This window comes from Copadichromis virginalis, linkage group LG1, assembly GCF_057382275.1.
Source record: "Copadichromis virginalis isolate Kocher_CV1m ecotype Utaka linkage group LG1, C_Virginalis_male_GT1.1, whole genome shotgun sequence".
Classification (NCBI taxonomy): Eukaryota; Metazoa; Chordata; class Actinopteri; order Cichliformes; family Cichlidae; genus Copadichromis; species Copadichromis virginalis.
Window position 1 is genome coordinate 22,275,634 of NC_140618.1, and position 12,019 is coordinate 22,287,652.

Sequence of the window (12,019 nt, forward strand, 5' to 3'; positions counted from 1 at the left end):
AAGGTCAATATGAGCTTTTAAGTTCTGCTAAGGGAAAGAGAAAGATCGCTTCCATACTGCACAGTTACACCTCTTACACAGTGAAGGATGGTAATCCTGTGGCTGATATTTCACTGCGTGACACATTTAAACATTTGCTCAGTCTTTAACACGTGCTCCTGTATAACACATCTGCCTGTCGGACTCACTCTGAATATCCTCACCTGTTTATAGAGCCAGCCTCTCACCACCACTGGGATATTGAGGTTTCTTTTAATAGCATGATCCCTTTTGCCAAAATTGTGTACTTTCCCCGTACCTCTGGAGCCCTGCAGGAGCCACAGAAAAACATAATCAGTAACAAAATAAAAATAAAACATGAGGCAATTTTAAATTAACATATATAAAGTCATTTTGCGTGATGCTAGCCTACACAGTACAGAGAAAACAAATGCATCATTTTGTTACTTAGAAAGGAAAAATCATTTTTCCTTTAAAATAATAAAATGGCCTTCTTTCCTGGAAGCTCCTTTTTTAAACATCCTTAACGAGAAAGGGAAATACCAAAAGTATACTCCTGTGGACGCACGTGTTCACTTATAATAGAGTTTATTTTTAGACAAAGTCAGTCAGTCTCTCAGGTACATTTATACAGTAAATATGTGAGGCTGTTTGGCTGACGAGTTGCTTAAAAAGACAAAAATCAGGATTTGTGATCATTTTCTTTTTAAGACACTAAATAAAAAACATACATGGTAACAAAAAAATAACAAAATGAATGAGGTGCACTATTCAACTTAAATACATATAGCTTCTCTGACTGTAACTTAATAGTAGTCGACTCATTTGTTAACTGGGGAAATAAAATTTTGTTACACTTGTTAAATTTGGACTGTTAATTGTGGCTCACATAATCAATGTGATAATTGATCTCTGGACTATAACAGAAAATGGACTGGTTCTTATATAGCGCTTTAGCACTCAAAGCGTGTTATCCATTGTGTTTTATTCATCCATTCATATACACTTTTTACTATATCTAAGTACTTTCAGTCTGACATTCACACTTGGTATGCAGACTGGAGGAGCAAGGCATTAAACCGCCAACCTGTTCTACCTCCTGATATTATGACAAATTGAACAAATGTATTAAAATTTGTAACATCATAATTTACTAAAACTCAAAACAAAAGGTTATCTCGATCAGTAATACATTAACTGGTTCATGCTCTACAGTATATCTAAAGCCTTTGCTTCTCAGAGAACCACTGAGACTCACCTTTGACCCTGAGGAAGCATCGACTGCTGCTGAGGTCACAGCCTTGGAGGACTCTGTGACCATGTTGGCTGATCTCTGATTGGCCGCTGACTTGGACATACGGGATTCTATCCTACATTTGAGACGACAGCGTGGAAGAAAAACAGAATGCAAAAAAGGATGAAAAGCACTGGCAGTGTTGTTCCTTCTCAACTCCTCTGACAAGCTCCAAACATGCAATAAAACAGAGCGCAGTCCTTTGCTGAGCTTTCACATATAAAGGATATGACTATTTCCTGACACCAACGTGAGACCAGTCAGAGCCAATGGTTTTCCACTGGATGTGTTAACAGTGAGGAAAAACTCATGTAACACTTGGCCTGGCAGTCACCTCGTGGCACACACGCGCGCACGCACGCACACACACACACGCACGCACGCACACACACACACACACACACCACACACACACACACACACACACACACACACAAAAGCCAAAACAAACTAAAAGGACAAAATCATAACAATGGCACATACGCACAGCTTACAAGGAATCTACTTCCCACCTCACACATGACATCATCATATTGAAAGGGAACGTGAAGAACTAACACAGTCACACATGCCAGAGACAAGCTGGTGTCAAATAACAAATAGCTTGCACCACACTTTAAGCTATTCAGACACTTTAAACAGCGTATTTTGGACTGCGGCCAACCATAGTGTGCAAGTACAAGCGTCTGTTGCTGAACAACAATACCAAATATTTGAGTCCAACAGCAAATTATCAAGAAAATAAAGAAGAAAATCTTGTATCACAGAGTTAAAGGCATGACAGAAAACAGGTTAAAGCTTATTCATAGGGGGCTGATTTGTTTGTGTGTGTGTGTGTGTGTGTGTGTGTGCATATCTATGTTAGGACAGAAAGACTAACATTTTTAAAGCAGAATTCTTTTATTCATTAAAAACTCCAGGAGCCAAGTGAATAACTTACTGTTGGCACAAATTTCCCAAAGTCTCATTCTGAATTATTGTAATGATTTTTAAACAGAAGATCATCTTTCATACCCCAAGTGCCCCAAGCTCTTCCCTGCTGTGTCATTACCATATTCTCCATCCAGGAAACAACAATGTTTCCTCTCGTACCTACTGCGATCTAATTAGTTTTGACTGATTGCAAACAACCGAGGAGAGAAATCACGTCAAAGTACAGATTACAAATAGGGGCCAACGACATGGCATCTACAGCCATTTGTGTGAAGCTTCTGACATTTTTGTATACTGTATGCAACGCACCTCAAAGATAATAAAAAGAACAGAATTGAGATGCTTCTGAGATGTAAAACAATAAAGATTACATTCGGCAGCCTCAACATTAGTTCGCTTAGAGCCACCAACAGCAATGCAATGATACATTTCCTTACATGATGTTACATCATAGCTTTTCCAAGACTTGCATCAGATCTTCTTAACAGAGAACTCAGTTAATGTGAGAAGCGTTTTAACCTGAAGTACAGAACAATGTGATGGCATTATGGTTATGGACACTGTAATAACCAGTAAAGAAAAAATAAACTTCAATCATTTTTGGCCAAAAAGTACTGCATCTCAACTTCAATGGGCATTTCCCCACGGGGCTCAATAAAGTACAATAATGTACAAATTTACTGATGGTGAGAGTGACATGTTTAAAGGTGACCTACCTGTTTTCGCTTCAGATAATGAGGTCAGTGTGTGTTCAAGCATTCCTGATGATCCAAATGTTTTTGATTGCTTTAAACACTTAATTTAAGACTCTTCCTCTCTGTGACATCTGTATGATGCCAAACAAGTCATAAAAAAACATTCGTGTCCACTAAAAGAAAATAAATATTGGCTGATATATTCGAATATCAGATTTCTATGTGACCAAACATTGGTACTGGTTGGTATATCAGTCAGGTCCTTGAAGGAATAACTAATGAGTAGTCAGGTGACCGCTGTGCTATATATGTAACCTAGTAGTTTGTGCTTAGTCGAACCTAATTTACCAACAGGAACTAATGTGACCTGACAATGTCCTAACTCCCCCTGCATTGTTCAATAAATAGGTTATGAGCAGATCCTTGTGCTGATTTTCCCTTTGTGTGCCGCAATACACACAATCTAGAGAAAAGTAGGTAAGACTGAGGCATCTGTCAGAGACTAAAGCAAGAAAACATACAGGTAGAACAAGCGGGGGGGGAAAAAGGAAAGTCAAACTGGAGCACAACTTACAGTAGTTCACTCCAAGCTTGGACTGCTGCCAGCAGTTTTACAGGATGTTTCTGTCTTATCAAGGGGACTCTGCTGTTTTATGTGAAGTTTTCATACTGTTTACCACCACTGTCATTGGAGCAGTTCCCCAGGAGATTTGTAGTGGCATGTGGATGAGAGGAGCAATATTTCACATAGTGTGGTGTCGAAGTAGGAATGTCGCTAAGTTCCATGTCTTCCTGCTTCTTCTGCTATGATGGAAATGGAGGTAGACTAGATGTTTTTTTTTAATCTTTTTAGACAGTGAGTGTACATGCGACTCAATGACTCGATCCTGGTAGAATAATCTAGACAAACTCTGACACTTCAGGCCAGTAAAGCAGAGTCTGATCAACCTTTCTGTGGAACCGGGCTTCATGAAGCTCCTTTTCCTGATCTGCCTGTCCTCAATATCTCCAGGGAATAAGTGAGTCAATTATTAATGGAAGAAACCCACTTCCTATTAAAGTATTATTACAAGCAGAATGAACCCCTAATGTCAACATACTAATGAACAAAAAAAACCAGCAACAACATTTAAGCATGCTGTGAAATGGAGAAATAAAATTTAGCTATCAGCAAGCAACGACCAAGGATAAAAAAGCATGTGGTAGAAGTAGATCCAGAGGAAAAGCAGAAAAGGCCTGAAAGAGCACTCACTCCTGTTTTACAAGTGGATGAGTTTACAGGCGGCTTGTGTTGCACACTGTTATAAAGTCTAAGACATGCAGCTTTTACCAGATATGAAGTGTCCAATGATGTTTCACTAAAATATTAAATTGTATCATCTTGCAGTCTTTTATTACTTCTAAATTGATGCACTGCTCATATGTTGCCTATTTGGAAACATAGTATAAAAGACAGAGTCTGTATAATTCTAAGGAAACTTGAAAGTAAATATTTGGTACACTGCCTAAACTGGCTCAGGCAAACTTTGCTCTTCTTTGGATGTTGAGTGCCTCATTCAACATGATTCACACTTCTTCAATAACGTTAAGGTCCACACTCTGGGGAGGCCAGTCTGTGACTGATAGTGTTCCATTGTGTGTTTGCCTATCTGCATACACACCGGCAGTGTGTTTAAAATCATTGTCATGCTGAGAAACAAATCTTTTGCCAATCAGATGCTTTCCAGACAGCACTGCATGTTGAGTCAAAATCTGATAATTCCCAACACCAAATGCAACCCCAAACTATGACAGAGCCTCCGCTCATGCCTCTTTTCAGACCTCATCCATACATACTGATAACGATTTGAAGGACTGGTGGAGTCATCTTTTCATCAGACCTGTTGCTACTGATTTTCAGAACAGTTCTTGTGTAATTTGGCATACATCAGCCTTTTCTCCCTATTTCCCTTCCTTAAGAATGGCTTCTTGACAGCTACCCTTCCACTGAGACCATTACCGATGGTGCTTCAGTGAACAGTAGATGGATCAGCGGAAGAGCCATATATATCTGATCTTTGCTCAGTTTTTTTTGTTCTGTTCCTTAAGGACTTCTAATGGCTTCGGGAACTGCCCATCTGCTGTAGATAGTTTTGTAGGGCTGTCACTTTTTCTTCTGTCCTCTATTCGTCCAGTTTTCTCAGATTTTTGTAAGGGCACACTCCACACTGTGCAGAAATATGACAAGTTTTTGGCTAATTTATCTTTAAGCACCTTGTTGGTGCAAAAAAACAACGTTATGCCTTCAAACTGTTGGACATTTTTCATAAATTCAACAAACACACAGAAAAAAAAGTGCAACAGCCTGAGAAAGACACCGTTTAAAGTTGTCATAACACTGATTCATCCTTTGAGTTAGTCATTCACAGGTCAGTGTTAAGTGACTAACCAACAAAACAAAAAACATTCCTCTGAAAAATGACAGGTAGAATGACAGTCTGGCTCCTTGCAAGTAAAATATAATTGAAATTACTTTTGTACGAGACTATCTTTACTATTATTTTCTACCTTTTACTGATTTTAGCTGTGGTGCTGCATCCATTTTGCTTTGAGTGCAATGTTTCCCTCAGCTCAGTTCAACACTTCACACAGACAGTGACTGGCATATGTATGAATTGTGTCAGTGTCTTTTATAGTAATAAAAATAATTACCGTACACTTAGTGTATATGCTATGACTGACTTTTCTTAACTTGTGTTTTCCCTTGCGTGGCATCTTTGTAATGTTGTTGTAGAGCAGACATAAAACAGGTGTTATTCTTACTTTTATGAGCTTAAAGAGATCAGAAGTGGCATTTTGTTACTGTTGAAAATATGCAAGTGAGGCATCCATAGCGTTAAAGCCCCTTTGATGGTATACAAATCCGTGTCTCAGCAGGACTGAACAAGGGATGATGGAGAGTTTTAAGAAGTGAATGACAGTGGAGGATGCATATGAATCACTTTAATCAGTTTTATATTGCTTTAACAGATGCTTGTGCCCCGCCATGGTGCTGTTATAGTGGAATATTTGGTATGCACGATCATCTTACACCAGACAGCTTAAATACAACCAGACACCTGCTGCCTTGAATTGTGTAGCTTTAATGCCTTGCTTGATTTACACAATGACATAAAAGGAAATAAATCCGACTATCGTGCCATGACAATATAGTAATGTTGCCGCCTAGTAAATCCCTCCTTTCAATCAACAGTTCTCAACAATTCAGTGAGCACACAGTCAGGAGCTTGCTTTTATGGTGTCAACGGCATTGAGAGAAACAGCCCAGGTGGGCCGGAATAACTCGCTGTTATAATACAGCCAGCGTTAGCATAACAGATTGATGAGTCAGATTCATGGCTCCTGACGTGATATGAATATGATCAAAGCGAGATGTGAGTGTTGTGTCATTGCCATAGATTCCATTATGGTGTTATAAATACCATGGTAATGGTGATGAATGCATTCAGTTTATTCAAATACAACAGTGCCCATCCTTTTGTGTTCTGACAAGGACTGCTGGTTATGTTGCTAATAAACAACAAACTGGAAATCAACCAATTTTAATCTTCTTGTTAGTGGAGAATAGACACTCGCACTCCCCTGCTGTGGCATGTTTCAAGGAGAGTAACACTAAAGACTCCCATCTCAGGTTCGTAAACTAACTTATATATTTAAGCGAGCGTCATATACATCATTCACTTAAAAAAAGGTAGGCCAGCTCACCTGTCTTGTAGTGTGTAATCTATGTTTTCAGGGGAAATCTGTCCAGTCACAGGATGCCGAAATGATGTAGCCTTCAGGTTGTGGCTGCAGGACAGAGGGAGAGACAACACCAAGAGAAATAAGAAAAGGAGTATCAAGTCATTAATCATATTCCTTCTGGATCAACTCCCTGCACACCTGTGTTTCTATACTCCTAGCTGTCTGTTGGATGAGGGTAAAAATATCACATAAAGTTCATAAGCTTACAGTGATGATTCAGTCAACAGCAAAAAAAAGAATCTTCAGTAGCCCTGCAGCCAGCCAAGGCTCATATAGCTTTACACAGAGTGTAGGGCTCAGCATTCTCCGTAAGCCAGCCCACCAAGCTTTATTGATTTCAATTAGATGGGCCATTCATTGCTTTAACTAGAGCATAAACACATGTTACTGTCACATGAAAGAATAGCAAACAGCAGCTACTGGTGACGAGAGGGCTGAAAAGCATGACACGACAAGTTTCTATTTGTTGTCTGTTGTATAATTACACGTGACTAAACAATGATGGTAATAATCACTTTTTACACCAAAATAAAAATATTTTTCAAATCCTCCTTGAATACAAACTCAACAAACTGTGTCAAACTAAGCCTAAACAAATATAATGCCACGCTGCAGGCCCTGAAACCTGTTTCCAGCAGGTTTACTCAATGGATGATTTCATTCTTACAAGCTTTAAAGTCTGATTGCCCATCCTTATAAACTAATAATTGGGGTATTTTTAGTTTCACTCATTCACTGGATTTATCTAAAGTACCTCACTTGTTGCCTATCCAGGACAGGTTGCCACTGCTCATTATCATTATCGCTCTTTTCCGTTGAACTTTTTCCTTATTTTTTTTAACAATTTTATGTTGGAATATTACAAAAAAAATGTCGGTGAGCAATTTGCATTGCATTTGATATATTGTTATCATATATAAGTCTCGACTCTGGCAACTTAAAGAAATGGTTTCATTCAAGCAAAAGACAAAAAGGCTGGGAGCAATGATGGGTTAAACAAACAAATAATCCTTTTAAGTTGATACTCTTTACTAGTGATTTATTAAATTCTTCTCTCACTGTCTCTCTTTTGTTTCCTTTAATCGTCACTGTCATCGTTAACAGCACTGAAGCTGAAAAATACTGTGCGCTCACAGGGTAAATACTGCTATGCAGAAGCTAAACACTTTCATAAGCACTCACACAGGCACGGATAAACACATTGCTGAGATAAAAAAAATGTTTACACTATGTTCACTTAAAGTGTGCCAGTAGTAAATAAATGATTATAGTGCAGTGGGAGGTGGGGAGGGGGGTGAATGCTCTGAAGGAAAGCTGCTAAGTTTCAGCACCATACAGACGCAGAATGATAGAAACAGAAAGTGGTTCTTCACTGCATCACCATGCAGCAAAGGGAGGAGGAAACAAACAGAGCAGGCTGGAAAGATTTATGAGTCGACATTTCAGCAAAGTTCACAGGAAAAAAAATCCAATTCTGCAGATGTAAAAACATGACTTCAAGTATAAACGGTATATAAAATGCATGTTTACGATCACGTGTATCCTGCATTGAATTCAGCATTTAAATATCCATAGATAAACAAAAACTTGCACACCCATGCATTCGCACACGCAGAGATTTGACCACTCATAATTTGCTGAGCTGAACTGGGCACATACAGGCAGCAGCACTGCACCAGGCTCCCCTGTTAATTAGGAATCTGCATTCTTTGAGGCTTTTGTTTTAGCCGCATTACTTCTGAACTATTTGTCACGGAATTTGAAGCATCCCCAGCTAATGTACCAACAATGCAGCACACTGGGCCCATTTGTTTGGAGAAAATTAGCTTCCTTGAAAGCTTGTGACGATGCTTTTTTTTTTTAAAGGACGGGGGAATAAACGTCCTGTACGTGAGCTACCGAACAGCCATCTAAATTATGTAGTGGGGAAGCACCGAAGGTTTCATTTAGTTGCACGATTTGTTTAAAAGAGTTTTGTAAGTCAACACAAAGAGCAAAACAAAACTTTAAAAAGATGACAGTGTTTTCAGTCATCCTGCAGTTGTTTCTGTCTCCTATGAAGTCAAATGTTGCAATACAGCAGTGAGGGACGCATCATCTGATAACTATGCAGTATATATTATCCTGACAGGAGTTCAAGGCTTGCATATTTCAGCATTCAAAACCATCGGGTCAAGAGTTTTACCAGATAAAGCAAAGAATGATTGATGTTTCTCCTTGCAGTGAACTTCAAGAAGGCATGTCTCATTGTGTCAGTTTAAGCTGAGCCACAAAAAAGGGGGCTGTAAGTAAAAATACTGGTTTAGTTTGCCCAAATGCAAACACCCTTACACCATCAAATGGAGCTTTTTATATGAACTGAAATGAGTTTGATATACAGTTGCCAAACTCTGAACACCAAATGACAGTCTGGTTTTTTTTCATGAGAACCAAAAACCTTCCCTGAGAAATTTGTGCAGAAACAGCAGCACTGCAACTCAGTTCCTATGAGCATGCTCTGTCTCTCTTTGCTGCAACAACTGGATTCAGCCCTGGCACGCTATGCAATATTTTGCAGCAAAACAAGACGCTCAGCCTAATCCCTGTCCAATACATGGGTTAGGTCCAGACAGAAGGGTACCAAGGGCAAGGCGCTGTGGACGGAGCACCTAATACTCTCTCACACCAACAGAAACACCTTGAGGTTTCTAACTACTCTGGTTTTTCTGTAAGAAATTAATCACACTACGAGAATACAATGAAAACTCCTTGTACAATCTTTATAGAACTTTTTCAGGAACAACAAACTCCAGTGGGAAAAAGCAAACTGTTCCCACTATGAGAACATATCTCTCTACCACTATATACTGCTATGTAATACACATAATGGCAACAGTCTGACCTGTTTTGAGATCATGCATCATCATGACGCCGCTGGACTCGCCGTGGTGGCAGGTTATCCTCTCGGCACTGTGTCAGGTGGAAGATGCAGAGGGTCTTTCATAGAGGCTGACATCCACAAAGAGCAGAGTAAAGTGGAGCCAGCAGGATATAGGCTGAAGGGGGAGCTCTCCATCTCCACTTTGTCCTGCTTAAGCGTGCTATCTGAGTTTCAGCCCACACTTACTGAGTGGATGGTAGAGAGCTATCTCCCTCCCATCAGGGGAATGCCTCAGTTACTTATCAGATCTTCCTCCCTTTCCATTTTCTCTTCGCTCCTCTCTCTGTTTCTCTTTCCCTATTTCCTGGAATTGAGCTTTCTGCTTCCATAAATCTCTTTCAGGGAAATATATGCAGCAGCCCTATACCTATGGCTGCTATTAAACTGAGAATAATTTATCTTTGACATCAATTCAGTCTTTTTGTTTTGTTTTGGACATGGCAGAGTTTTTGCCAGTTTCATGATGTTGCCGCCTAATCATTTCTTAAATGCATTATTCATTTATTTTAGTAAATCATTGTCAGGTTCATACATTACTGATATGCCCTAAGTAACAACACTGCAAGTAGAGACACCAAAATAACTTGACAGCAATTTTCTCACAGATCACAAGCTTTGATTGGCCAGGTTATTCCTGTTCTTTCATACTAATGGTTTCTTCCATTTCCAAGTTCAAGAACTGGAAAGGAAAATGTAAATAAAAACAGAAACCAGCAATATACAAGTCTCATCAACCCATATTTAATTCAAAACACAAGCTAAAAGAAACCCAAATGTTTAAACTGCACCATGTCTTCTAAAGCCTGTATATACCTTTTAGCATTGATGGTGGCTTTCCAGATGTGCATGCTGCCAATCTCAGAGGCACCAGTGAACCCCTTTACCATCAGAGATGCAGGCTTTTAAACTGAGCGCTGATACCAAACCTGATGGTTCCTTCTCTTTAGTGCAGAGGAAACAGTGTTAGTTGAAAAATGTTCCTTCAGCTTTTACAGCCTTCTTTACATGTGTGGTTGCTTATAATAAAATTTCTCAGTTCGAACATATGAGATGTTTCCTGTTCTATTGTGAATAAAATCTAGGTTTATGAGATTTACACATGATTGCATTATTGTTTTATTTACACTTTTTCAGAACCGTTGTTTACACATTTAAAGTTCATATAATAAACTGTACGCCGTGAAGTCAGCTAAACATGCTCACAGCCACCACGGCAACAACATCAGTTTTGGAAAACATCTGTTGTGCAGTCAGTGAACTGCTTTAAGCTGGGACTGTTAAAATAACTATGATGACAAAAAACACAAGAAAAACTAGAGTGTTTAAACTGGGGTTAAACCTCAGAGTGTCTCCTTTTGATGCTGGTTTAACAGCAGTATTGATCTATGCTAAGAGGGAATTAAAAAGTAATCCAGTAACCCAAGTGGTACCAACATACTGTAGGCCTATGGAATATATTAAATCCAACAGACAACCAAGGATTGTTGAAGTTAGTAAAAATGTCATGTTTCGGCTGTGTGCAGGCAGGAGAAGGACCCAAACGCAAAACTCACCACGCAGGAATTAAACTCAAAAAGCTGCTTTATTGCAGAATGGCACAAAAAATATAACAAAACTAAACTGGGACATGGATAAACTGACACACAGGGAAACACAGCCATGAGGGAGACTACAACACTGACAAAGAGAAACACAGGGCTTAAATATACTGAGGGATAACGAGGGAATGAGACACAGAAGGAGAGCACAGCTGGGAGTAATCAGGCTGGACGAGACAAGGGAAGCAAAACTAGAAACACTGACATGAGACACGGACCTTCAAAGTAAAACAGGAAACACACTGACTGAACTCTAGACATGTAAACTTAACAGCAACTGGAGAGACAGAACATAGGAACCTGAAACATGGTACAGAAAGCCATAGTAGACGCAACATGGAACACAGGGAAGCCATATTACAAAACCTAAGAAATAAACCTATGATAACCATAACTGAAACCTAAAGAAACAACAAACACAGTACAACAAAGGACTCAAAACATAAACCATAATATAAAAAAAACACAAGAACTCAAAAAGCTGGGTCAGAAAGACCCAGAACCGTGACAAAAAAAGACTTCAGTTTGCTTTTCAGTGAAGCAATGAGAAAGTGTATACATGATGGAACTAACTCATTAATTATAAATGAATTGTAAGACAAACTGGTTTGATACATTTTGAAAAGTCATATTTTTTCCCAGATCCATTTGGAATCAACAGAACAACAAATCCAAGAGTTATCTGGCAAATTTGAGTGGCAGATGTATATTATTCTATAAATATTCAAATACCAAGTGGCATTAAAAAAAATGTGCCAAACTATAAGTTAGAATTGGGTGACTTGTGAACATGTTT

The 12,019-nt window shown here is 39.0% G+C and overlaps 1 protein-coding gene across 10 annotated transcripts in view; it reads right to left on the minus strand.

Annotated features, from left to right (window-relative positions):
* Positions 1 to 12,019, minus strand: part of plekha7b (pleckstrin homology domain containing A7b) — a 74,782-nt gene that overhangs the window by 31,187 nt on the left and 31,576 nt on the right. For all 10 annotated transcript variants that reach the window (XM_085454726.1, XM_085454776.1, XM_085454709.1 and 7 more), the window contains 3 exons: positions 6,667 to 6,750; positions 1,259 to 1,370; positions 204 to 308 (listed from right to left, as the gene is read on the minus strand). In XM_085454726.1, coding sequence (XP_085310852.1) covers positions 204 to 308; positions 1,259 to 1,370; positions 6,667 to 6,750 — 301 coding nt within the window. The remainder of the gene's footprint in view (positions 1 to 203; positions 309 to 1,258; positions 1,371 to 6,666; positions 6,751 to 12,019) is intronic.